Source organism: Schistocerca serialis, chromosome 7 (genome assembly GCF_023864345.2).
Source record: "Schistocerca serialis cubense isolate TAMUIC-IGC-003099 chromosome 7, iqSchSeri2.2, whole genome shotgun sequence".
Classification (NCBI taxonomy): Eukaryota; Metazoa; Arthropoda; class Insecta; order Orthoptera; family Acrididae; genus Schistocerca; species Schistocerca serialis.
Window position 1 is genome coordinate 271,808,621 of NC_064644.1, and position 27,489 is coordinate 271,836,109.

The 27,489-nt window shown below is 39.3% G+C and overlaps 1 protein-coding gene across 2 annotated transcripts in view; it reads left to right on the top strand.

The window, feature by feature from the left end:
• The first annotated feature begins 15,133 nt into the window (after positions 1-15,133).
• Positions 15,134-27,489, top strand: part of LOC126412617 (synembryn-A) — a 137,480-nt gene continuing 125,124 nt past the window's right edge. The window contains exons 1-2 of one of the 2 annotated variants that reach the window (XM_050082285.1): positions 15,134-15,318; positions 25,358-25,494. In XM_050082285.1, the coding sequence (XP_049938242.1) occupies positions 15,238-15,318; positions 25,358-25,494 (218 nt within the window). In that variant the 5' untranslated portion in view covers positions 15,134-15,237. Of the gene's footprint in view, positions 15,319-25,355; positions 25,495-27,001; positions 27,195-27,489 lie in introns of those variants that run through there. The other variant, XM_050082286.1, reaches the window with a different exon arrangement.

Below are 27,489 nucleotides of genomic sequence, written 5' to 3' on the forward strand. Positions count from 1 at the left end.
GTTACCAGGGTTTTGCTTCTCGTTTGAAAAATAAACCCAGAGGCGAATTCGGGAAAGACATTTTGACTCTTCATTGTTTTATTCACCAAGTGGCCCTGTGTGCTGAAACAGTAGAGCTAGGTGGCGTAATGAAAGATATCGTGAAGTGTCTGAATTTTTTGCGGCGTCGCGGTATGAATCATCGCCAATTCAAAGGATTCCTGAAAGATATGGAAGCGGAGTATGGGGATATACCTTACAACAGTACAGTTCGTTGGCTGAGTCGGGGAAAAGTTCTTGATGTTTTCTTTGCCATTCGTGAGGAAATATCCCTTTTTCTCGAAATGAAAGGGCAAGAAATGCGTTGTCTGAAAGATATAAAATGGGTATCGGACCTGGCGTTCCTAGCTGACATAACTATGCATCTGAATAATATAAATCTGTCATTGTAGGACAAAGGGCAGCTAATCCCTGACATGCACGACCAGATCAAGCGTTCATGGAAAAGTTACGTTTATTTGAGAAGCAGATGAGTAATGGACATTTAACGTTCTTCAATCGTCTTGCTTCTTTAAAACCACCTGAGTGTACTACTTTCGGCGATTACCAAGCAAAGTTAAAGCAGCTCATCGCGTCGTTTCATCACGATTCCGAGACCTCACTAGTTTGGAAATAGAACTTCAGCTGTTCAGCGATCCTTTTTCAGTTTCCCCTGATGACTTGTCATCGTCACTTCAATTTGAGATTATTGATTTGCCAAATTCAACTTTGTTGAAAACGAGGTACTGCAATACGATGGTATCATTCATTACAGCAAAAAAATTTCCCAAGCTTCACAACAATGCCGCTCAGATCTGTGCGTGTTTGGATCTACGTGTTGTGAGCAGCTTCTCAGCAATGAAAAGAGTAAAAAGTAAGGAACGATCGTTTCTTCGGGATGCATCAATGAAGGCCATCCTCCGCATTAATGCTGGAACATTTTGACGACTGATGTTTCCGATCTTGTAATGAAAAAAAAATTTCAAGCGACAGAGGCCCAATAAATTTAGTATGCAATTTCTTGTACAATAGTTGTTTCTTATTTATTTTCTAAACATCATATTTCCTGGTGTAGCATGTCACCACGTCTTAGCAGCTAAGAGTATGAGGTTGTCGATCTTGTAAGACGCAGCTGGCACATCAAAACGCTTGCCTTGCCGCCTGCCTCAGCCAGCCGTGCCACGTGCCGGCGTGCCGGCCCACTTGAATGGTCACAGCGAGTGACACGGCTCCCTGGAGCAGGGAGCGCTCCGCGGCTCACAACGGAGCCGATGAGCTGTGACAGCCTGACCTAGAGGATTGCTGCGACACCATCAGAATCAAATTCGTCCTTGTGAACTGCATGATCCTGCCACAAGCCTGTACCTACCTGTACAAAGCAGCCTTTGTTGCATCCATTTTGCACCATCCGCCAGCCCTTGGCGCCTGTCCTGAAGCTGATGGATGTCGATGCCCTTTCATGTTCTTCGCCATCTCGACAGTCACCATCATCGGTGTATGGGACCCTCTTCCCAGCGGCTGTCCGACATGCTACTTGAGGGTGCATGCCCTTTCCCTGCTTTTTTTTGCTGATGTTCCTGGGCAGGCTCAGGGCATATGATGGGATGTGGATACGAGCTCGGCATGGGCTTAAGTTTCGGCTCTTGTCCCCTCATTCCCACCTGCATTTAGGCCTCATTCCTTGTTATTTACCGAGCGAGGTAGCACAGTGGTTAGCACACTGGACTCGCATTCGGGAGGACGACGGTTCAATCCCGCCTCCGGCCATCCTGATTTAGGTTTTCCGTGATTTCCCTAAATCGTTTCAGGCAAATGCCGGGATGGTTCCTTTGAAAGGGCACGGCCGATTTCCTTCCCCATCCTTCCCTCACCCGAGCTTGCGCTCCGTCTCTAATGACCTCGTTGTCGACGGGACGTTAAACACTAATCTCCTCCTCCTCCTTGTTATTAGACGACAATGAGGAGACTTGGTGGGGGGGGGGTGTGGTGTTACATATCGATACCACCCCACACTCTTAAAAACTGACAATGAAGTTGCAGGTTTCTATCTGACATTGATAGTGATTGTGTGGGATCTGGTGGACACAATAGTGCACTCCCATACAGCCACACCTCCAGTGGCTCCATACCACAAGGGCTCTCCTTCTCTTCTTCTTTCTTGGCTCTACAGCTCATGATGAGCCTTGACCTCTTCTACAATTTCCTTCCATCTCTCTCGGTACTTTGCCAATACTCTCCAGTTTCTATAGCCCATCTTCCTAAAATCTTCGATTGCTCCATCTTCCCATCTGGCTCTTGATCGACCACGTCCTCTCTGCCCTCCTGGCTTTCCTTGTTATGTTCTTATTGGTACTTCTGTATCATTCATGCAAGCCACATGTCCCGCCCACCTCAGTCTGGATGATTTCACTATCCTTCTGATGGGTTGGTCTTTATATATGGTATACAACTCATGGTTGTATCTCCTCCTCCATCGTCATCTTTCACAGATTGGGCCGATAATTCTTCTAAGTACCTTTCTTTCAAATGCATCCAGTATTTCAATATCTTTAGCTCTTAATGTCCAGGCTTCAAAGGCATATATAAGCACTGGTCGTATAAGTGGTTTATACATAGTTAATTTCGTGGTACGAGTCAGGAGCCTTGAGGATAGAAGTCTTGTTAGGGAAAAACAGGCTCTGTTGGCCAGTATTAATCTCTGCTTAATTTCAAAGGAGTTATCATTTAGATGTGTAACTGTCGAGCCCAGATACTTGAAATGTTCAACCCTCTCAAATGTATAATTGCCCATTGTTATTACATTTGGCATATTTTCTCTATGTCTTTTCCAGCTGCCGTATATTTTGTTTTTTGTTCATTAATGATCAAGCTCATGTTCCTACTGGCCTGTTCAAGAGCTGTAAATGCCTCTCCCATTGATTTTTAGGTTCTTGCTATTATATCTATGTCTTCTGCATAGGCCAGTATCTGCACCGGTTGATAGAAGATCTTTCCTCTGTTCAGAAGGTTTGCGTTTCTCATCACCTTCTCCAGGGTGGCATTGAAGAGGAGGCATGCCAATGCATCCCCTTGTCGCACTCCATTTTTAATATTCAATGTGTTGGACATCATTCCATCTATTCTTACACTACCTTGTGTTTCACTCATTGTCATTCTCACCAACCTTACCAAGATTCCCACTTCATCTAGAGCTTGATATAACTACTCTCTATTTATGCTATCATAAGCTGCTTTGAAATCTATAAAGAGGTGATGTGTGCCAACTGCGTATTCATTTGTTTTTTCCAGGATTTGTCTTAAGTTGAATATTTGATCTATGGTTGACTTCCCAGGAAGGAATCCGCATTGGTACGGCTCCGTCTCCCTCTGTATGATTGGGAGTATTCTGTCAAATAGTATATTAGAGAGCATTTTATATCCCAAATTAAGTAGTGTGATCCCTCTGTAATTGCCACACTCCATCTTATCTCCTTTCTTATATATGGGACATATGATACCCTCTTTCTATTGCTGGGGCATTTTCTCCTCTTCCCATATTCTGGTGACCATTTTCAGAAGGCTTTGTTCCAGCTCTCTGCCTCCTTGCTTAAACAGTTCTGCTGGAATACCATCTGTCCCTGCAGTCTTGTTGTTTATCAATTTCTTAATGGTAGTTTTCACTTCTTCTATATTTGGTGGGGTAGTGTTGTTGTCTGGGTCCTCTTCCCCATTCGTGTCTGTTGGGTTCTCTGGTATAGTTATTTTAGGGTTGAGGAGACTATCAAAATACCTGCGCCATTTTTCACATATTCCCCTCCCTTCACTTATTATATTCCCTGTCTCATCTTTTATTAAGCTTGTTTTGCTACCAAAAGGCTTCCGTGCTGCATTCACCTCTCTATAGAATCTTCTTATTTCATTTTTGCTTCTCATGAGCTCCATTTCTTTGACACTTGCTTTCATCCGTTCTCTCTTTTTTCTTTGGTGAGTCTTCTTTTCAATCCTCTGTTTTTCTGTGTATTCTTCTACTATCCTCCTCGTACAGTGTGATCGCAGTGTCCTTCTATATGCTTTATTCTTTTTCAGTTACTAATTCGCATTCAGTATCAAACCATGATGGTCTTACTTGTCTTGTCCCAATTCCAAGTATATTTCTTGACGATGTCTCCACTGTCGTTTTTATTGCTTCCCACTAATCTTCAATATTGTTATATTCTCCAGCGTTTTCCAGAATCCGAGTTATCTTCTCCTGATACTGTCCTCTTACTTCTACTGATTCTAAAATTGTTATATTATATTTCTGTGTCCTGGGTCGGTCTCCTTTCACTGCGTTAGATATTCTTGCACTCACCAGTGCCCATATCAGAAAATGATCTGTATCTATGTTTGGGCCTCTGAGACTCCTCACGTCCAATAGGTCCGATTTGTGTCTCACATCTATCAACACATGGTTGATCTGGTTTACTGTGTTTCCATCCAGTGAGTTCCATGTTCCCTTATGAATTTCTTTATGTGGGAACAGTGTTGATCCTATTACCATATTTCTAGATGCTGTGAATAGTATAAGCCTCGTTCCGTTATCATTACTTATTACGTGTTTGCTGTGGGGGGCCAATTATTGGTCTACAAATCTGTTCTTTCCCCACCTGAGTGTTTAGGTCTCCAGCTATTATTTTAATATCATGCCCTGGGCACTCATCATATACGCTTTCCAAAGATTCATAGAATACTTCTTTCTCTCCTTCTTCGGATTCTTCTGTTGGTGCATGGGCATTAATTATGGAGTAGGTAAAGAATTTCCCCTTTATGCCGAGTGTTGATAATCCTTGACTAATGGGTGTAAACCCTATTACCAAATGCTTTAATTGATGATGTACAACAAATCCTGTCCCCAGCTGGTGATTTCTTTCACTGCAGCTATAGAATATATTTGCCTCTTTCTTTCCTAAAACTCCACTCCCTGTCCATCTAATTTCTTGCAGTGCTATTATACTTTGCTTCAGACTCATTATATGATCAAGCATTACTTTCAGTGCTCCTGGTCGATATAGGGATCTCACATTCCAAGTACCGATACATAGATCTGACCTATGCCTTATATTTCTCTTCTTCCTAATTTTCCCTCCTTCTTTTACTTGTATTCCATCCTCTTTGTCCTTTTCCATGCCAAGTCCATCTTCCTTCATCTGTCCGACTTTACTTTGTAGAAGTTTTGCAACAGTTGTTTTTTACAGAGCGGGCTGTCAACCCTGAGTCCAACCCCTACCAGGGGTTGGGTGATTTTTAATCAGGGTTTTCTTCCCTTAACCTTTGGAGACCCAGCTCCCAACTCCAAGGCTGCAGTTATTGTTTTGCTAGTTTTGGTCTGCCCTGGGAATTTTATTTCCCCAGTGTCCACCATATCTGATGAACATTCCCCAATCCGCCACCTGGGGAAGCGCCCAATGGAAGACTAGCAACTCCACACGGGACAAGGGCCCTCCATCTCTGTGATATAAGATGGCTGATGGCAGCCACTAACCTACTTGCACTTGGAGTCTCTGCACTACAACAGCTTCATTCATGATTAGTGTAGCGAGCCTCAACCTAGGTGCTGTTGTAGGATCTGGACTCTAATTCTTGCTGAGTTATTTGAAATGAGTCTTTGTATACTGGGAGAAATATAAGTTCAGCAAATCTACTGTTTGTTGTGTCAACTTGTTTGCTAATCGTTTCTGTTCCTGCCTAGCTTAAAATTCTAACACTCAGTGAACTGTAAAATAAATTTAATATTGTACTTTTTAACACCTTACACTGGTATAAGTCAAATACAGTAATACTAAATACTTAAACAACTCAATAATATCATTTTCATGTGCCCTGCAAGAAGCTGAAGTAATCCATCTGAACTGTGATAACCAAAATATTGTTGGTCACAAGCTAAGCTGGTCTGGACATATTCTGATCTGAATAAAAGATAGAGTTTGGCAACTTATGATCTATGTGTAGTTACACTTGTTGTTGTTGTTGTGGTCTTCAGTCCTGAGACTGGTTTGATGCAGCTCTCCATGCTACTCTATCCTGTGCAATCTTCTTCATCTCCCAGTACCTACTGCAGCCTACATCCTTCTGAATCTTCTTACTGTATTCATCTCTTGGTCTCCCTCTACGATTTTTACCCTCCACGCTGCCCTACAATGCTAAATTTGTGATCCCTTGATGCCTCAGAACATGTCCTACCAACCGATCCCTTCTTCTAGTCAAGTTGCGCCACAAACTTCTCTTCTCCCCAGTCCTATTCAAAACTTCCTCATTAGTTACGTAATCTACCCACCTTATCTTCAGCATTCTTCTGTAGCACCACATTTCGAAAGCTTCTATTCTCTTCTTGTCGAAACTGGTTATCGTCCATGTCTCACTTCCATACATGACTACACTCCATTCAAATACTTTCAGAAATGACTTCCTGACACTTAAATCTATACTCGATGTTAACAAATTTCTCTTCTTCAGAAACGATATCCTTCCCATTGCCAGTCTACATTTTATATCCTCTCTACTTCGACCATCATCAGTTATTTTACTCCCTAAATAGCAAAACTCCTTTACTACTTTAAATGTCTCATTACCTAATCTAATCCCCTCAGCATCACCCGATTTAATTTGACTACATTCCATTATCCTCGTTTTGCTTTTGTTGATGTTCATCTTATATCCTCCTTTCAAGACACTGTCCATTCCATTCAACTGCTCTTCCAAGTCCTTTGCTGTCTCTGACAGAATTACAATGTCATCGGCGAACCTCAAAGTTTTTACTTCTTCCCCATGAATTTTAATACCTACTCCAAATTTTTCTTTTGTTTCCTTTACTGCTTCCTCAATATACAGATTGAATAACATCGGGGACAGGCTACAACTCTGTCTCACTCCTTTCCCAACCACTGCTTCCCTTTCGTGCCCCTCGACTCTTATAACTGCCATCTGGTTTCTGTACAAATTGTAAATAGCCTTTCGCTCCCTGTATTTTACCCCTGCCACCTTCAGAATTTGAAAGAGAGTATTCCAGTTAACATTGTCAAAAGCTTTCTCTAAGTCTACAAATGCTAGAAACGTAGGTTTGCCTTTTCTTAATCTTTCTTCTAAGATAAGTCGTAAGGTTAGTATTGCCTCACGTGTTCCAACATTTCTACGGAATCCAAACTGATCTTCCCCGAGGTCTGCTTCTACCAGTTTTTCCATTCGTCTGTAAAGAATTCGCGTTAGTATTTTGCAGCTGTGACTTATTAAACTGATAGTTCGGTAATTTTCACATCTGTCAACACCTGCTTTCTTTGGGATTGGAATTATTATATTCTTCTTGAAGTCTGTGGGTATTTCGCCTGTCTCATACATCTTGCTCACCAGATGGTAGAGTTTTGTCATGACTGGCTCTCCCAAGGCCATCAGTAGTTCTAATGGAATGTTGTCTACTCCCGGGGCCTTGTTTCGACTTAGGTCTTTCAGTGCTCTGTCAAACTCTTCACGCAGTATCTTATCTCCCATTTCATCTTCATCTACATCCTCTTCCATTTCCATAATATTGTCCTCAAGTACATCGCCCTTGTATAAACCCTCTATATACTCCTTCCACCTTTCTGCCTTCCCTTCTTTGCTTAGAACTGGGTTGCCATCTGAGCTCTTGATATTCATACAAGTGGTTCTCTTCTCTCCAAAGGTCTCTTTAATTTTCCTGTAGGCAGTATCTATCTTACCCCTAGTGAGAGAAGCCTCTACATCCTTACATTTGTCCTCTAGCCATCCCTGTTTAGCCATTTTGCACTTCCTGTCGATCTCATTTTTGAGACGTTTGTATTCCTTTTTGCCTGCTTCATTTACTGCATTTTTATATTTTCTCCTTTCATCAATTAAATTCAATATTTCTTCTGTTACCCAAGGATTTCTATTAGCCCTCGTCTTTTTACCTACTTGATCCTCTGCTGCCTTCACTACTTCATCCCTCAGAGCTACCCATTTTTCTTCTACTGTATTTCTTTCCCCCATTCCTGTCAATTGTTCCCTTATGCTCTCGCTGAAACTCTCTACAACCTCTGCTTCCTTCAGTTTATCCAGGTCCCATCTCATTAAATTCCCACCTTTTTGCAGTTTCTTCAGTTTCAATCTGCAGTTCATAACCAATAGATTGTGGTCAGAATCCACATCTGCCCCTGGAAATGTCTTACAATTTAAAACCTGCTTCCTAAATCTCTGTCTTACCATTATATAATCTATCTGATACCTTTTATTATCTCCAGGATTCTTCCAGGTATACAGCCTTCTTTTATGATTCTTGAACCAAGTGTTAGCTATGATTAAGTTATGCTCTGTGCAAAATTCTACAAGTCGGCTTCCTCTTTCATTTCTTCCCCCCAATCCATATTCACCTACTATGTTTCCTTCTCTCCCTTTTCCTACTGACGAATTCCAGTCACCCATGACTATTAAATTTTTGTCTCCCTTCACTACCGTCTTTCCCTCTCCTTCCCTCTTTCCTGATGAGGCAACAGTTTGTTGCGAAAGCTTGAATTTTGTGTGTATGTTTGTGTTTGTTTGTGTGTCTATCGACCTGCCAGCGCTTTCGTTTGGTAAGTCACATCATCTTTGTTTTTAGGTATATTTTTCCCATGTGGAATGTTTCCCTCTATTAAAACTATATATATATATATATATATATATATATATATATATATATATATATATATATATATATATATATATATATAAAGATGTCTGCTTGTGTATGTATGTGTGGATGGATATGTGCGTGTGTGCGAGTGTATACCTGTCCTTTTTTCCCCCTAAGGTAAGTCTTTCCGCTCCCGGGATTGGAATGACTCCTCACCCTCTCCCTTAAAACCCACTTCCTTTCGTCTTCCCCTCTCCTTCCCTCCTTCCTGATGAGGCAACAGTTTGTTGCGAAAGCTTGAATTTTGTGTGTATGTTTGTGTTTGTTTGTGTGTCTATCAACCTGCCAGCGCTTTCGTTCGGTAAGTCACCTCATCTTTGTTTTTATATATATATATATATATATATATATATATATATATATATATATATATATATATATAGATTTGTAACAGTAAATATTCTGAGCATCTGAAAGAGACCACTGAGGATGTTCTGCTAGAGACTCCACATATTAACTTCACTGCTCATGTTTGTAGTTTGAAGACTTTCTCAACTCCTGTAGTATTTCCCCAGAAGATAATATCATAGGAGAGTACAGAATGGAAGTGTACGAATCGTGACTAAACCAAAATCTCTGTCAACAAGATGAGAAATAGCTCTCTTGACAAAACAAATTGTGCTAAGTTTTTTGACCAGTTGATCAATTTGCTCTTTGCATCTTAGCTGGTTGTCTATCTGGATGCCCGGGAATTTTGTTTGTGTGGTTTCAGACATTTTTTGGTTGTTGATCTCCATTTCAGGCACTTGCAGTTTTTTATTTGCTGTCTGAAACAGTATAATGTTAGTGTTCGAAAAATTTAGGATTGAATTATTTGCTGTGAACCATTTGTGTACTTGGTTATTGATGTCAGGGCTGTATCGGCCACTGTGGAGTTGGTACCCTTGATCAGAATACTTGTGCAATCCACAAACATGACTATTTTTGCTCTGTCATTCATTGTAGCTGATAGATCATTAATGTAGATCAGGAAAATCAGTGTCTCAAGAATTGAGCGCTGGAGGACTCCATATTCCACATTGCCCCAGTCTGAGTTTGTTACACTTGCCTCCATTAAGATAACCCTTTTCTTCCTGTTGCGTTGATAAGACTCCAGCCATGTAAGAGTTTGTCTTTGATGCCATAGTGTGGAAGCTTTTTTAGCAATGTGTTGTGATCTACACAGTCAGAGGATTTAGCAAGGTCATGAAAGATCCCTGTTGGATACCTTCTGAGATTTAATTCACTTGTAGTCTCATCTGTTAGCCTACATATAGCTCTCTCTGTGGAGAATGCCTTACAAAAGCCAAACTGTGTAGGTGCCAGTAAGCCATTTTGTGTCATATGGCCATAAATCCTATGATACACTACTGTCTCAATCACCTTTGAGAGCTCTGACAGCAAAGAGATGGGCCCATAATGGGATAATACATTCCTTGCCCAACTTTTGTGGATGAGCATTACTATTGCATGTTTCAATCCATCCAGGAATAATATGTGACTGATTAATTCTGCACATTTTTTTTAAATTCTATTTGACATTTCATCGTATCCAGAAAATACAGAGCATTTAACAAATTTTATGGTCTTTTTTTCAATTTCTTTAGGAGTCGTCCTTTGAAATGAAGTGCTCTGTTTGGTGTGAGTTGCATGTTATTTAGTAGCTCTATACCTTCTGTGGGAAACTATTTATTATGGTTCCCTGTTCTTTCAGCTACAGTGAAAAAGAAGTTATTAAAATCAGAGGTTGCAAGTTTTTGATTATTATTTACTACCAGAGGACTGTGGAGTACCTACTTGTTTAGATATTATGTTCCTATTTGTCTTACTTTTTATGATGTTCAATACTGCTTTTACTTTATTGTTTGACTTGATATTTTTTCTGCAGAATGCATTTGTTTGGCCTTCCTGATTAAACAAGTTAGAATTGTACAGTATTTTTTGTAATGTAGTTTCACTGCTAGGTTTGTAATAGTCGTTTGTCCTATATACAAGTCTCACTTCTTAGCACATGATATTTCTGTGCCAGTTGTCATCCTCTCTCTCCTTCTACAATAGGCTGATTTAATATTAATCTGTCTTTGGGGAAAGCAGGTTTCAAAACTTTTGAGAAATAAGTCAAGGAATGAATTGAATTTCTCATTCATTGTATCTGCCTGGTACGCTTCATCGCATTTTCGAGCAACAGATTATCAATCAAGGTCTTTCTCTACCCATATACTCTTTTGGGAATGAGACCATCAGCCGTATATTGAAAATTGGCAACAATGATTCCAGTTGTTTATAACTGTTACTATTTGAAAGAAAATTAATGCTAAAATCGCCACATACTATAATCTGGCTGTTATTCCTATAAAGTTTTGTAAGAACTGACTGTAGCTGCAAGAGGAACTTTTTAATGTTTAGCACAGGTATCCTGTAAGTTGTAGATATTATGATGAACTGCGTTTCAAGTTCTAAGTTGACAGCACAGCATTCAAATTGTTATTCAACACAGTACTGAGCTACATCAATACATGTTGCATAGTTATAATATATTTATTAAAAGAATAAGATGATTTCAGCTTCACTTTAAACTTAAGTAAATTTGATATCTGTTTCCAATAGGATGACATGTCAGTTTACAGAGTAAGGCCATCATGATAGACCCCACCTCCTCAAGTGTCTGTACTTAAAACATTGAGATGTAGGTTATGAGTCTGTGCAGTATCGTAGGAGTGAAGATCACAGTTATACCTGAAGATATTTTCTTCTTTTAAGTTTCTTCCTTAGTGCTTCATAGATGTACATACAAGGACAGAACAGAATATTGAGACTTACAAATACTGGTCTACAGGAGCTCCTGTATTTAGCATGTTTTATTATTTTAACATTATTTATCTGTATCTAAATCTTTCTCTGCTAGTTAAAGAGTTCCCACAAAAGACAATACCGTGCACCTGTATGACTGTGTACTGCCTTGGTACCCAGTGACCACAGATGGATGGCTTGTATTTTCTGGGAGGATTCTTACAGCATGTATGAGTGTATTTAAACTTTTGTTGACAATATTGAAGTGTTCCTGAATACACACACTTAAAATTTTTGTCTCGCTCATTAATGAGAAAGTTTCTCCCCTAATGTTAAAATCGGTGTTGCAGGATGGAGTTGCTGTGCAGTATGAAAGTTAACTGTCACTGTTTTTTCAGAATTTATTATTAGCCTTTTAGTTCTGAAAAATTGTCAACATTTGTATTGAATTTAAACTGATTCATGGAAGATATCTTCATTGCCCAGTTTAATTAGGACATTTGTTTCGTCTGCAAAAAGTACAATGGTCCGATTAGTTACTTCTTCTGATAGATTGTCAAAGAATGAAAAGAATGGGCGTAAGATCTGACTATTGCGGAACTCCACGTGCTTTGCTTTTTTTCATTTAATTTTATATGGTTTTTGCAAAGGTATGTTTATATATATAAAGCAGCAATTTTGTGTGTTTTCGTATCTTCGTGTTTTATTTGAATGTTCTGCTGGGTATTTAACAATCTAGTCTACAGAAAACCTTAGAAAAAATGTTATATAAAATTTATTACTATGGTTAACAACCGCTCGCTCACCGATAGATCTGTACCTACAGATTGGAAAATTGCGCAGGTCGCACCAGTGTTTAAGAAGGGTATTAGGAGTAATCCATCGAACTACAGACCTATATCATTGACGTCGGTTTGCAGTAGGGTTTTGGAGCATATATTGTATTCAAACATTATGAATCACCTCGAAGGGAACGATCTATTGATACGTAATCAGCATGGTTTCAGAAAACATCGTTCTTGTGCAACGCAGCTAGCTCTTTATTCGCACGAAGTAATGGCCGCTATCGACAGGGATCTCAAGTTGATTCCGTATTTCTAGGTTGCCGGAAAGCTTTTGACACCGTTCCTCACAAGCGACTTCTAATCAAGTTGCGGGCCTATGGGGTATCGTCTCAGTTGTGCGACTGGATTCGTGATTTCCTGTCAGGAAGATCACAGTTCGTAGTAATAGACGGCAAATCATCGAGGAAAACTGAAGTGATATCAGGTATTCCCCAGGGAAGTGTCCTGGGACCTCTGCTGTTCCTGATCTATATAAATGACCTGGGTGACAATCTGAGCAGTTCTCTTAGGTTGTTCGCAGATGATGCTGTGATTTACCGTCTAGTAAGGTCATCCGAAGACCAGTATCAGTTGCAAAGCGATTTAGAAAAGATTGCTGTATGGTGTGGCAGGTGGCAGTTGACGCTAAATAACGAAAAGTGTGAGGTGATCCACATGAGTTCCAAAAGAAATCCGTTGGAATTCGATTACTCGATAAATAGTACAATTCTCAAGGCCGTCAATTTAACGAAGTACCTGGGTGTAAATATTATGAACAACTTCAGCTGGAAAGATCACATAGATAACATTGTGGGGAAGGCGAGCCAAAGGTTGCGTTTCATTGGTAGGACCATGGAGGTAGAATAAGGGGAGATGGCGCTACAGACTTGCGCTGTACGTTGTTTTGAAGCCAGTGGGCGAGGCCTGCCGCCATCTTGGATCCCCCAAAACATTAGCAGACGAGTGTTTACAATTGCTTCTTGTTCGTTATTTATGTCGTGTGCACATGACATTTGTTTTATATAGTAAATGTTATTCGGTTTTAGTGAACAACACAGCATAAGGGACGCAACTTCAAACGTTTTTCTGGTCTTAAATGCGTATTTGATACAGTAATACGTAAAAATGTTACGCTTCTTGCCTCAGTACTGTAATTCCTTTTTGTTTATACACTTAGAATAACCGAGAAGAGACATATGTGCTATGAAAACCGTGCTTTTGTAATCCATTTCTATTCACTTTCATTGTGTTTGTGTCGATAATTGATGAAGCCAGAACTCCAAAAACAATGATTGATAGTTTAGAGGCACCGATTTGTATTCGTTGCATTTTCAAGTCAAATGCAAATTTTAAATGTTCACGTTTGCAAGAAACTTACCTTATTTCCTTTGGTGTCCCATAGATGTATGCAGGGATGATATAAACAAGCCAGCTGTCATGTCAACAAAGTGAAAAATACGTTAAATTACGAAGGAACAGAACTGAATTTAAGATTGTCAGGCCCATTGCAATTTCCACATCTGCTTTCTTTTTAAATTGTACCTACCAAATGACATTCAGTGTGGCTAAGAACAGAAATTTACAGGGTAACACGACAACACAGTGATTAATGTAATGAACTAAGCCTGGATTTCGATAGGGAACTTTGCTTTAACAAATATGTAACCATTTAAGTACTTATAATTTAACTACTGTAACAGGTGTTCCACACATTTTACTGAAGATTTAATTAACTACATGTAGTTACATTAGTTTTACATTAAATTATTGCATTTTAAAACATTAGTCCTCATTTCCAGGATATTTATGGCCTGGACTTTTCAGTTACTTCAGAATAACCACACAGTGAAAACCAAGTGTAATGCTCACTTCCAGACAGCTCTTCGCCTTGGATTGATAGGAAATCTAAAGTTAAATCACAGAAATAAAACTATACTGTAAAACTTTACAGCGCATCAGAATTTCAAGTATATATAAGAAAATAGCACTTAAATAAGTCCACTTACGAATGAAATGTGATTTGTTTAAACTTTAGACTACAATCAGAACGATTAGTACACCCGTGAGCGACGCAAGCCGGCATTTTTTATCAAAACACTTCACGACTACACGGAATCAAACCACCAGAAGCGAATGTTTTGGGGTAGCTAACATGGCGGACCTTCTCTTGGATCGGCTTCAAGTTTGTGACGTCATGACAACTCCTCTTATTTTTACCTCCATGGGTAGGACACTTAGAAGATGCAACAAGTCCACTAAAGAGACAGCTTACATTACACTCGTTCGTCCTCTGTTAGAATATTGCTGTGCGGCGTGGAATCCTTACCAGGCGGGATTGACGGAGGACATCGAAAGGGTGCAAAAAAGGGCAGCTCGTTTTGTATTATCACTTAATAGGGGAGAGGGGAGAGAGTGTGGCAGATATGATACGCGAGTTGGGATGGAAGTCATTAAAGCAAAGACGTTTTTCGTCGCGCCGAGATCTATTTACGAAATTTCAGTCACCAACTTTCTCTTCCAAATGCGAAAATATTTTGTTGAGCCCAACCTACATAGGTAGGAATGATCATCAAGATAAAATAAGAGAAATCAGAGCTCGAACAGAAAGGTTTAGGTGTTCGTTTTTCCCGCGCGCTGTTCGGGAGTGGAATGGTAGGGAGATAGTATGATTGTGGTTCGATGAACCCTCTGCCAAGCACTTAAATATGAATTGCAGAGTAATCATGTAGATGTAAATGAAATATACCTTAACTTCCGCTTTTGTAAAGGGGAAGAAATATTTATGGTCTTCACCTTGTAATCGATGTTTCGTCAAGTGTGATATCTTTTGGAGCTTCTTCCCTGAGGCTGTGTGTATATGTTTGACAGCTCGTAGTACTTGTTATTGGTTTTCTCAACAAGTTATGGTGTAAATTTTCAAATACGTAAATATTGCTTTCGTGTATCATGGATGATAATTCCATTTTTAAACTAGAGAGCGGATCCATCGATGAGGCGTCTACAGTTGTGAAAGACTTCGCGGAGAAGGTAACTTCCGCTAATTTGTTGCTTCTTTCAGGGAATGTGTTAGTTGCATCGTTACCTGTCACATTTTATATATATCTCGGACGGATGTACCCCAGGAGAATATGCCTTTTTCTAAATCAGTTGCCGATACGAATTATAATATTTAGTTTCGTTTGCGGTTCAGCTTGTGGAAAATAATTCCTCAACTTTAGTATCATTAGATAAGGAATTGTAGTTTATGGAGTTCTGTTTGTACCCTAGGTGTTCATTGAAGTCCGTACGTACCTCCAGAAATCCAGCTTTCAGGATCCTTTGAGTCTATGTTGTTATAGCTTCGGGCTACGACTTGTTGAAATTAGGGCCTAGCGGAAACAATTTGTAATCTGTTCCATGGTAGTTCTGATCAGTATGTCACCAGTTGATCCAGTCGTGTAGCCAAGGCTGTTTATGAGTTCATCAGTTAATCTACAATCCCCTGGTTGTGTTACGAGCACTGTGCAGTTTAAGTCGCGTAAGTGAGGTACTGCTTTTAGGTATGGCGACCTCCCTGGTTTTTCTGTCGGGGTTGCCTCCCTTAAGGAAGCCGCCTTCACCATGTGTCTAGAGCCCTCCTTACCCTGCGCCGTGGACTCTTCGTCTGGCTCTTCAGTTGAGACCACTGCGGCTGGGGTGACCCTGCCAGTATCTACGCCATCACTGGCACAGCACTCAACTTTGTGGAACACTGCAAACCCTTCCACCTGGCACTGAAAGTGCCATCAATAAGGCAGTGTCCCTTGGGAGGAGGAATCAAAAAATTAAAAAATATCGAAGATTGGAGACAACACCTCGTGAGAATGTCAGGTCACAGAATTCTGCTGAAGATCTTGAATTACAATCTTAATGGGAAAAGAGATATTGGAAGGCCTCAAAAAATATGGGAATGATTTTGTTTGTGGGTGAGTTCGGAACAGGCAACAACCTAATCCTTGAAAGGAAGATGATAATGATGACGATGACCATTCACGTCATAAGGACCTGTTAATCGACAGAAGGTTTGTTAATAAACTGGAAGCATTGATGAGAAACCCAAAGTCTACTAAATTTATGATATACTTTTGTCTCAGTGTAACTGTTATTCAGAAGCGAACGGAGATAGAACAGAGAAGATAGTTATTTTTTACAAAATGGTGACCTCTCAGAATATTGTTGAAAAACTGTAACAGTTTAACAAAACAGTTGTACATTTGGCAGACAAAAAACATAGCTACAGATACAAAAATCCAAATCCACGGTGAATGAGAATGCTCATAGAAACAAGAAAAATATGTTTTATGTAAATATTTTTGTGGCAACTATTCCTTACAAACATGACCTTATAGATATTGTTTATGAACCAGAAAATAATTACAGAAAGTAGGAAATTTAAAAATTTGGAGCATGTTGCAGACATGATACATTCTTTGAAACAAGTCTTTCAATCAGGGGTTATTGTACAAGGCATCATCATTACAGAAATAACTGTAGTATTATGGATGGCTGAGAAGGAATATTATGAAAACAATGCACCAACATCACTAGCAGTAACAGCAGGTATTTGATCTTTGAGTACAAACACATAATTTCAGGAAAATTGGCTGCAACTGCAAGACAAACGAGAGAGCACTACTCGAGGCAACACAGGATACTGTGGATAAAGACTGAGATGCACTTCATAGACCAAGACTTTTCTTAGTTCCTAGAAGAAAAAGAGCTTTCACTGAAGTTGACGATACCACTTGTCTGTTTTGACCCATGTTGAAACGGGTATTGTTGTGTGACGTCCTGGTGGCATGGCACGTGAAATGGGGCATTCTTGCAAAGGGCATGGTGGTGTATGTGGTGGCACTGTCTAGTGTTGGATGCTTATGTTTCTAAATTGTTTGTGAGTGGTGTTGGTGATTTGTTGGACTTCTTGAGTGCTTTTTGTGAGAACGATACTGAAAGAGTTTGTGATGGTTTGTTAATGAGTTGTTATGATGTTGGCAGTTTTGGGCAGCTTTTGGGTTTGGAATTACAATGCGGTGTGTTGTTTATTTGTGGGGATTTAATTTTATGTTTCATGTTTTATTTGTTATAGATATGACTACAAAGTTCATGAGCAGATCCCTGCTAGCTACAATGGGGGCAACAGGTTGATCATACTTATATTCCTAAAGTTATTTAGTTTAACTGCCGAATATGTGTAGTGTTAAGAGACTCGTGCTGTAATCAACAGAATTTGCTCAGGTTATGCAATATTATGGAGTCTGCAAATACCAAATTTTTATGCAGTGACTGATATGCCAAACATACTCACTTCAGCACAACATGCCATCACAGAAAGTAAATTTTTTTTGAAAATTCAGCAGTGTGTGCATAAGTTATAGATTTCATTGGTTCAGTATGTGAGGGTCATAGAATTCTGCTGTATGTATGCTGCAAGATGTAGGGTGGTATTGCAAGGTATGAGAGGTTAAAGCATCATGCACAACATTGAAAAAGTTGTGGGGGAAATTGAAAGTCAACATTTTGTGTCTGCAACGGCCATACATGAAAGCTGACACAATTTTTCTGAAATGCTGCACATTCATTCGGTCATCACACAGGGCCAACAATGAATGACTTCAAATGTTATATTCAGCATAAATTTACTGCAATAATGTAGTGAACACATGACCCATGTAAAAGGTTCTAACCACCCAAGGAGACGGGAGTACTATAACAAGATATTTTCATCTTGGCTGTGTCATATGTGGGTACATGGAGAAGTTTAAATATCTTATTTGCCTTGGGGAAAGGATACTTTTAATTTTTGCTATGAATTTGAACACAAAGCCCCACTATTTCAGAGTAGTATAGGGCGAAAAGAGGATGCTACTGCAGGAAATCATAATGGAGCTTAACATAGATGTTGTCAATAAAGATGGAAATCTCCCATTGTAGGAAGCAGAGCTGGTGCAAAATCTAACATAGACTCCACATTAGCTATCAAATGTGTGGCCGAAAGGTTAGTAGCTGAACTTTCACAGAAATTATTCTGTGGAAGAGAAAAAAGGTAAAGCAGTTATCAATCCAAAGACTGTTTTGAACACCACAGTGCTTTACTAGGTATGATCCTATTGGGAGTGGTACGGTTTTGGCTTACTCCAACCTTTGAACAGACTTATTCAGCCATTTATAGGGGGACATACAACTGAATATGAATTTCGAACCACGGTGCAACTCAACATTTTTCACATCAGCAAACATTGCCAGAAATGAAAGAAGTGATAAATGACACATAAACACCCTGGGGATATCATGAACCTGAAACCTTTGGATTTGTGGTTTGGCACCTTCCCACCAAGTAAATTGTAGCTGGCAAAATGCAGTATAACATGCAGAAAGAACTCGAGAACCAAATGAGAAATCACTTTTGCTGCCTGTAGTCTGTAGATATTAGTGACGTTAAAGGTACAAAAACAGAAGAGCTAGTAAGTGCAGTACAATACAGCAAGCAAAACTGGAAATCAGACCTACTCAATCAAGAAGACAAATTCCATCAAACAAAGGCCGCCAAAGATGAAGGAAATAAGTCAGAGAGTAAGGAGATTGAACTAGAAACAGTTACATGATGGATGACACTGCTCAGAGACTTGAATGGTACGAGAACCAGGGGCAGCAGTTTCAAGAAATCTTGTGACAATTGGGAATGAGTAGCTGGAAGCAGTTTGTGACACAGAATCAGTGTCTTGATTGTTGAGGCACATGATCAGAATTGTGTGTCAGGAAGTAAAATCACCATCTATGCTATCAATATTAAATGGTGAAGGTGGGTGTATGACTGAGAATTAGCAACAATCAACTCAGTTTTCAATGAGTAGGCCTATGTTGATCTCAGGTAATACTGAAGCAGCTGATATCACCAAACATAGTAAACTTCATAAAAATGGAGAGAAATGTGAATAAGCCATTGAGTGGATTGTCCTTTTACAGAGTAGGAGGTCAAGGAAGAAATATTGAAACTAAAAAGAAACCAATCCTTGGGCCCTGATGACATTCCCAGCCAAGTTATGCAGACTCTTCATCTGCAAATTGGTCCACACTTTTGCCAGCTGAGCAATGCAAGTTTCCTACAGCGCAGAATGCCAACAGTATGGGACTAAGATCCTGTACCTTCTAAGTCCTTTAGGCCAATCTACCTATTAGGCGCTTTAGGAAAATTACTGGAAAAATTTCCGTCCACCAGACTGCTGTATGGAAACAGTCATCAGAGTGGCTTCAGAAGTGGAAGTCAACAAAGGATGCTGTAAAAGAGGCAATGATTTTAGCAAGAAGTGCTTCACAGAAATACGCAGTGGCCCAGTATGGCTGGGTTTGTTTGACCATCTTTGTGACGAGAAAAGGAAGGAAGATCAGTGTTTAACATCCCATCAACATTGAGGTTATTAGAGATGAAGCACAAGCTTGGAATGTTTCAAGGATGGGGAACGAAATCATCCATGCCCTTTCAATGGACCCATTCTGGCATTTGCGTGGAGCAATTTAGGAAATTTTGGATAACCCAAACCGGATGGCCAGATGCAGATTTGACTCATCGTTCTCCCAAATGCGAGTCCAGTGTGCTAACCACTGCATCATGCTGCTTGGTCTCTGTGATGAGAGCTTTTTGATTGTGTAAGTGATTTAGATTCTCCTACAGCTCTACACAGCTGTATGAAAGACTGTTGTCAGGATGCAGAGGTAAGACTTGCACTTCCAGATCAACACTTGAATGAAAAGATTTCCAAAGGATGCCCATAAGGATCCATTTGTGGACCTGTGTTCTGGGATATGTGCTGATTACATTCCTAGGATAGCTGCAAGAAAATCATTGAGTCATAGGTCTGGTGGTTTGTGCTGATGGTGTAATGATTCTTGAGAAGGATACCTTGAGAACCGATTTGGAAACTGGATGTCGTGCAATACTTAAAAAGGTGTACAGTGATACTATGGACTAATATTATCAGTCCTTGATACCTCAGGGTGTGTCCTGTCAACCAAACCCTTCTTTTAATCAAGTTGTGCCACAAATTTCTTTTTTCTCCAGTTTGATTTAGTAGCACCTCGTTAGTTATTCCACGTACCCATCTAATTTTAGAGTGAACCTGCTTACTGTATTCAAGTCATGGTCTCCCTCTACCATTTTTATCTCTCACACTTCATAGCAGTACCAAATTAATGGATCCTTGATACCTCAGGGTGTGCCCTGTCAACCAAACCCTTCTTTTAATCTAGTCATGCCACAGATTTCTTTTTTTTTTCCAATTTGATTTAGTAACACCTCATTAGTCATTCCATCTACCCATCTAATTTTCAACTTTTATTCTGTAGCATTACATTTCAAAAATTCTTGTCTACAATGCTTAATGGCCATGCAAAGTTACACTCTAGATAAATACCACCAGGAAAGAGTTCCTAACACGAAATTTATTTTTGTAAATTTCTCTTTTTCGGGAGTGCTTTTATTTTTATTGCTAGTCTGCATCTCAAATTATTTTGTTATTCAAAAAAAGCAAAACTCATCTACTTCTTTTAGTGTCTCATTTCCTAATCTATTTGTGTTGGCATAGTCTAATTCAATTTGACTGCCTTCCATTACCCATGCTTTACTTTCATTGATGTTTATTTTATAACATCTTTTTAAGTCATTATGCATTCCATTCAACTGCACTTCCAAGTCCTTTGCTGTCTCTTGACACTGTGAACCTATGGACGTTTGCCATTCCCACAGTATCATATTTCCCATTATATCTCCCATGTCATCGAAAAACATCACAGGTCTTTATTTCTTATCCTTGAACATTAATCCCCTTTCCAAAAAAAAATTCACTGTAGTTTCCTGTACTTCCTGCTCATTGTAATATCAGGGATATGCCACAACCCTGTCTCACTCCCTTCTCAACTACTGCTTGTCATTCATGCCCTTCAACTCATACAACTGCAGTGTGGTTTCTGTACTAGTTGTAGATAGCTTTTCACTTCCTATATTTTAGCCTTGCTACCTTTGGAATTTTTAAGAATGTATTCCAGTCAAAATTGTCGAAGGCTGTCTCTAAATCTAGAAATGCTGCAGACAAAAATTTGTCTTCTAAGATAAGTTTTAGGATCAATATTTCCCCATATGTTTGTAAATTTCTTCAGAACCCAAAATGATCTTCCCCAAGGTCAGCTTCTACCAGTGTTACCATTCTTTTGTAAATAATCTAGCAGTATTTTGCAACCATGACTTGTTAAACTAAATGACTCAGTAATATTCTTACCTGTCAGCACCTACATTTTATGGAGCTACATACCTCTTGAAATGTGTAGGTATTTTGTCTATATATTTTGCACACCATGTGGAATAGTTCTGTTATAGCTGGTTCACCAAAAATGCTCTGCCACTCTGGCGTTGGTGGGGTCGATAGGGAGCAACTGATCGCTGTGTCATCGTTTGCCATCTGGCATCATGTGGATGTGTTCTGGAAGGATATAGTGTCAGCACACCACCCTCCTGGCTGTTGTCAGTTTTGTAGACCTGGAAGCCACTACTTATCATTCCAGTAGCTCCTCAGTTGGCAATATGTGGCTGAATGATCCCCATTCTAGTCCTTCAATGACAGAAAAAAATACTGTTAGTACCAAGAATTTAAATCTGCCTTCTTATTGCATCCTCCAAACTTGCTGTTTTTCCCAACGACCTCAATACTGCTAAGAGAATTTTGGCTACTCCAGGGGACTTGTTTTGAAACAGGTATTTTAGTGCTCTGTCAAATTATTCTCACAGTATCAAGTCTTCCATCTCATCTTCCTCTAATTCCTCATTCCTTTCTACAACATAGTCTTCAAGTTCATTTCCCTTACACACTCCTTCTGTGTATTCCTTCCCCTTCTTTGCTTACCACCTGAGCTCTTGATATTCATACAGCTGCTTCTCTTTTCATCTAAGGTTGCTGATTTTCCTACATGTCTATTTTTCACCTAATCATGCATGCTTGTACCGCCTTGCATTTTTCAGCTGTCCATTCTTGCTTTGCAGTTTGCTCTTCCTGTCAGTCTCATTAGTAGAGGCCTGTATTCCCTTTTGCATGCTGCATTATCTCCTTTCATCAATGTGATTATACATAATAATAAGAGAAATAGTAATTGTGAACTAGACATATGTAAATATAGAAGCAGTAATATAGATAGTGACACTGGTAGTATTAGTAGTTCTGTGGTAATAGTAATTTTTGTTGTATTTGTTATTATTTAACTTAAAGTGAATGTAGAAGCATACAGTGGGGTGACAAAACACCAGAGCTGCTTCTGGCTGGCGTAGTGCAGCAACTTGACATGGCATAGACTCAACTAGTCGTTGGAAGTTCCCTGCAGCAGCAGTTTTGGATAATTACTGCATGCACAGAGGCATTCAATCAGTCATTCTTCCCGTGCTCTATACATCAACGGAACAAGAAGAAAACCTAATAATTGGTACAATGGGCTGTACCCTCTGCCATGCATCTCATGGTGGCTTGCAGAGTATGGATGTAGATATTGAGCCATGCTGACTCTATAGCTGTCAATAATTGTGAAAGTGTTGCCGGTGCAGAATTTTTGCACAAACTGACCTCTCGTTTATGTCCTGTAAGTGTTCGATGGGACTCATGTTTGGTGTTGGATGGGACTCATGTTGGGCAATCTTGGTGGCTAGACCATTCGCCGTAATTGTCCAGAGTATTCTTCAAACCAGTCACGAATAGTTATGGCCCAGTAACATGGTGCATTGACACCCATAAAAATTCCTTCATTGTTTGGGCACATGAAGTCTGTGAATGGTTGGAAATAGTCTCAAAGTAGCTGAACATAACCATTTCCAGTCAATGTTCCATGTAAACAGCTCACACCATTATGGAGCCACCATCAGCGTGTACAGTGCCTTGTTGACAACTTGAGTCCATGGCTTCATGGGGTCTACACCACACTCAAACCCTACCAACTGAAAACAGGACTCATCTGACCAGGCCATGGTTTTCCAGCCATCTGTGGTCCAACTGATATGGTCATGAGCCCAGGAGAGGTGATGCTGGAAATGTCATGCTGTTAGCAAGGACACTTACATCGGCGGTCTACTGCCATAGCCCATTAATGCCAAATAACACTGTACTGTCATAATGGATACTTTCATCATACATCCCACACTGATTTCTGCTGTTATTTCACCAATGTTGCTTGTCTGTTAGTACTGACAGCTCTACGAAAAAGCTGCTGCTCTCAGTCATTAATTGAAGGCTGTCGGCCACTGTGATGTCCGTGGTGAGAGGTAATGCATGAAATTTGGTATTCTCGGCACACTCTTGACACTATGGATCTTGGAATATTGAATTTCCTGATTATTCCCAAAATGGAATGCCCTATGCATTTATCTCCAACTACCATTCTGCATTCAAAGTCTGTTAATTCCATCAAATGGCCATAATTGCATTGGAAATCTTTTCATGTGAATCATCTGAATACAAATTACAGCTGTACCAATGGACTACCCTTTTATACCTTGTGTGTGCGATACTACAACCATCTGTACATGTGCATATTGCTACCAATGACTTTTGTCAAGTCAGTGTAATTGTAGACAGAAAATATGTTCTAATGTAGAATATTAGAAAATGCAATGCAAAATAAATAAATGAAAGTATTCCGAGAAATGAAAGTATTCCAATGCCAACTGTAAATGTTTGTGAATTTTGGAATAGCTGCAACACTATTAAAAATTTAAGAAATTTAATGTTGGTAAAGGAAAAATACAGATCTCTTGCCATATGAGATTGCAATTCTCTTGGTGATCTAAAAGCTTTGTTGAGCAAAGCAGATATAGTACTCTCTTCCATACTAGTGGGAGATACTGTCAAAATAAATATATTGTCAGTTAGTTTCTGTGTAAAGATCTTGTGTGATCTCAGTTGTGCTGGAATAAAACTTCTCTATTAAGTGTAAGAACCAATAATAGTGTAACGTCAAGTGCTCTTCAGAGCAGGCCAGAGTTGCAAGTCATAACAATCTTAGTTGGCAACACATCATCAAGCAAAACTAGAGTCTCTTCAACTTGGATTTTTATCAGAAGTTGCTCGAGAGTGGTGGACAGGTAAACAAAAGGCATTGTAATAAAGAGTGTTGGAATTAAATTATGCTTTATTGTATGTGCCAGTAATTTTGGCCTCTACAGTACAATACCTGATATTCGGGATTTAACCCTCGAGCGGGTGTGCCTGTGTGTAAAGTGTGCCAGCCACAATTAACATTGACTCATACAGTTTCAATGCTGTTCTGAAATTGTGAGCCCCTAGTTATTCGTTCACTATTGCTTCAGCTAACACTGTGATAAGTTATGGTGTCACACATCCAAGAGAGCTGCAGTAATATAAAATAAGCAGTGAGCTAGGTGAGAAAAAATGTACAATCCATGCGTGAAAGTGACCCAGATTCCGAGCTAGCAGCACTAACCCAGTATGAAGCAGTTGTCTTCAAGGTAATTAGCACTCGAATAAGTATATAGGTGGTATCTGAAGCAACTGTGCTGTTTGGTGCTTTGAGTGAGTCACTGCTGTGAGGTAACACTTCTACAAGGCAATAGACTGATATAATGAAAGTTTATTTTATTATTGTTTAATTAAACACAGACATTATCTTGTATAATGTAAGTTTATTTTATCGTTGTTCAATTAAACTGAGGTGAAACTGTTTTATTGCTCATACATTTTATCTTGGTAACATAATAGACAGCTATTCTTGACATATGTACAAAGTACACCACCTGCCTGCTTGTGTTATAAAACGGTGCAACTGCTTGAGGGCTAATGAAGAAACAGAGAGAATATTTTGCCCTGACAAGTTGTAAGGAAAATAATACTGTTGATTTTTAGGATAAACTTTGTGCCTTGTGTTGTAAGAATTTTATGATACAATAGGTGTAGACTCAATGAATTACTGAGAATCCAGAGTTATGTTCTGTTCTTTAACATCACAGTTATAAGTAATATGAAATGCTTCTAGCTACAGTGTAATGTTTGTGTATATTTTGCAGCACAGTCAAACATATATTTTCCATGAAAATGATAAGGAGACTCTTGAAAGACTGTGGGCAGCTTTATTTCGAAGACTAGAAAATGAAAACAGTGAAGCTTGCCATAAATATTGTCTTATTTGCATTAGACTTCTGAGGTAAGTTGTCACTCATCTTTAATTTTTCTTAGTAAATTAAAAGAAAATTAATGCTGTATAAGAAATCCCGTTCGCCCCTTCCTCGCGAAATGAAATCATTGAGTATTTTAAGTTGTGTGTGGATTGCGCTTTCACTCACTAAAACAAGAATATTCCTGATGCTACATAGGCATTCTGAAAACATTTAAATGATTGAAATACATATTTTTTATCAGAAGTGTTCTGTCCCCTTGTTGTTTGAATGTTAAGATTGCTAATAATTAATAAGAAAATAGGACTGCAGATAAGCTACTATAAAAAATGTACTATCATAACAAAGGTAATTCCAAAGCCAACTCCCACCCCAATAGTCCCAGTTTGTATGCTCTCTAGCTCCACAGATGATGAAGAAATTTTTTAAAAAAAAACATGTGATGAGGTGAAATAAATTATTCAGATAATTAGAGAGATGAATATTTAATTGTGTTGGGAGACTGGAAATCAGTAGCATAAAAAGGAAGAGAAGGAACTGTAAGAAAAGAACGTGGACTGGAGAAAAGGAATGAAAGGGTAGAATTTTGCACATAGCATAATTTAATCTTAGCAAACACTTGATTTAAGAATCATGAAAGAAAGTTATATTCTTTAGGAAAGCAGTCCAAGCAAAGCCCAGTTTGTGCAGCGTCAGAGTCCAACTGGTTATTAACAGAGTCGAAGAGCATACACTTATAAAGCAAATCCATAGCAAGAACCGAACCAATAGACCAACCAGTGCACACTTTCACTGCATCAGTAATGCGATAGAATTACAATTGGCCCAGGTCGGCTTATATGTAGGTTTCTGGAAGGTGTGGCCTCCTCAGAAGACATTCTTGGTGCTGGTGACCAGCACTATCTGGATAGTGCTGCCATGGCAATCAACATTAATTTTGCAATAGCTACTCAGTTACCATAGCATAGTAACATCAAGTGGGGCAGAAGTATTAGGTGGTGCTTAGGCCATCGTGACCCCCACTGGGAAGATTGGGGAAATCAACTTGAAGACAGTGCTATACAAGTAGAAACAGACATAAATGAAGATGAGATGGTAAGTAGGGTACTGTGAGAAGAATTTGACAGAGGACTGAAAATGCTCTTGGAGTAGAAGAAATTCCCTCAGAATTATTGAGATACTTCGAAGACTTAGCCATGACAAGACCATTCCTCCTTGTTTGCAAGATATGTGAGATAGTCAAAATACCCTCAGACTAGAAGACTGTAATAAAACCAGTTCCTTAAAAAATTGTTGGCAGGTATGAATGTTACCAAACTATCATTTCAGTAAGCCATGGTTTCAAAATACTGTCATGAATTATTTACAGAAGAGAGGAAAAACTGGTAGAAGCCGACCTCGGGAAAAATCTGATGAATTCTGGAGCAATGTAGGAACATGTGAGGCCATACTGAACCTGCGACTTACCTTAGAACATAGGTTAAAGAAAGGCAAACATAGATTAGTAGCCAGAATTGTGTTGGAATTTGGTTTCAGCTGACTGACCTCATAGTAAAGTCCAAGTGTATCCAACGATGAAGTCAACTTTTCTTCTACGTCTTCAGACCATCCCCTTGAGCAGCCACTGCTGTATCGTCAACATAAGTGAAATGTGTGGAGTGTTCTGCTGCAGTGGGCTGATAATTGGTGCAAATATTAAAAGCCATAGAAGTGAGCACACTGCCTTGAGGTAGGTCACTCTTTTGTGTGCCCTTATCCTGGAGAAAGACCTTGACTCTTCTATTCTAGTCTAATGAAATGAGATGGTACTGAGAGAAGTATATTAGGAAGTGAGAAACTAAAAAATAGAGATGATTTTTGCTGTTTGGGCCATAAAACAACTGATAATGGCTAAACTAGAGAGGATGTAATGTAGACTGGCACTAGCAAGAAAAGCATTTCTGAAAAAGAGAAATTTGTTTGCATCTAAAATGAAGTTAAGGTTTAAGAAGTATTTTCTGAAGTTATTTGTCTCGAGTATAGCC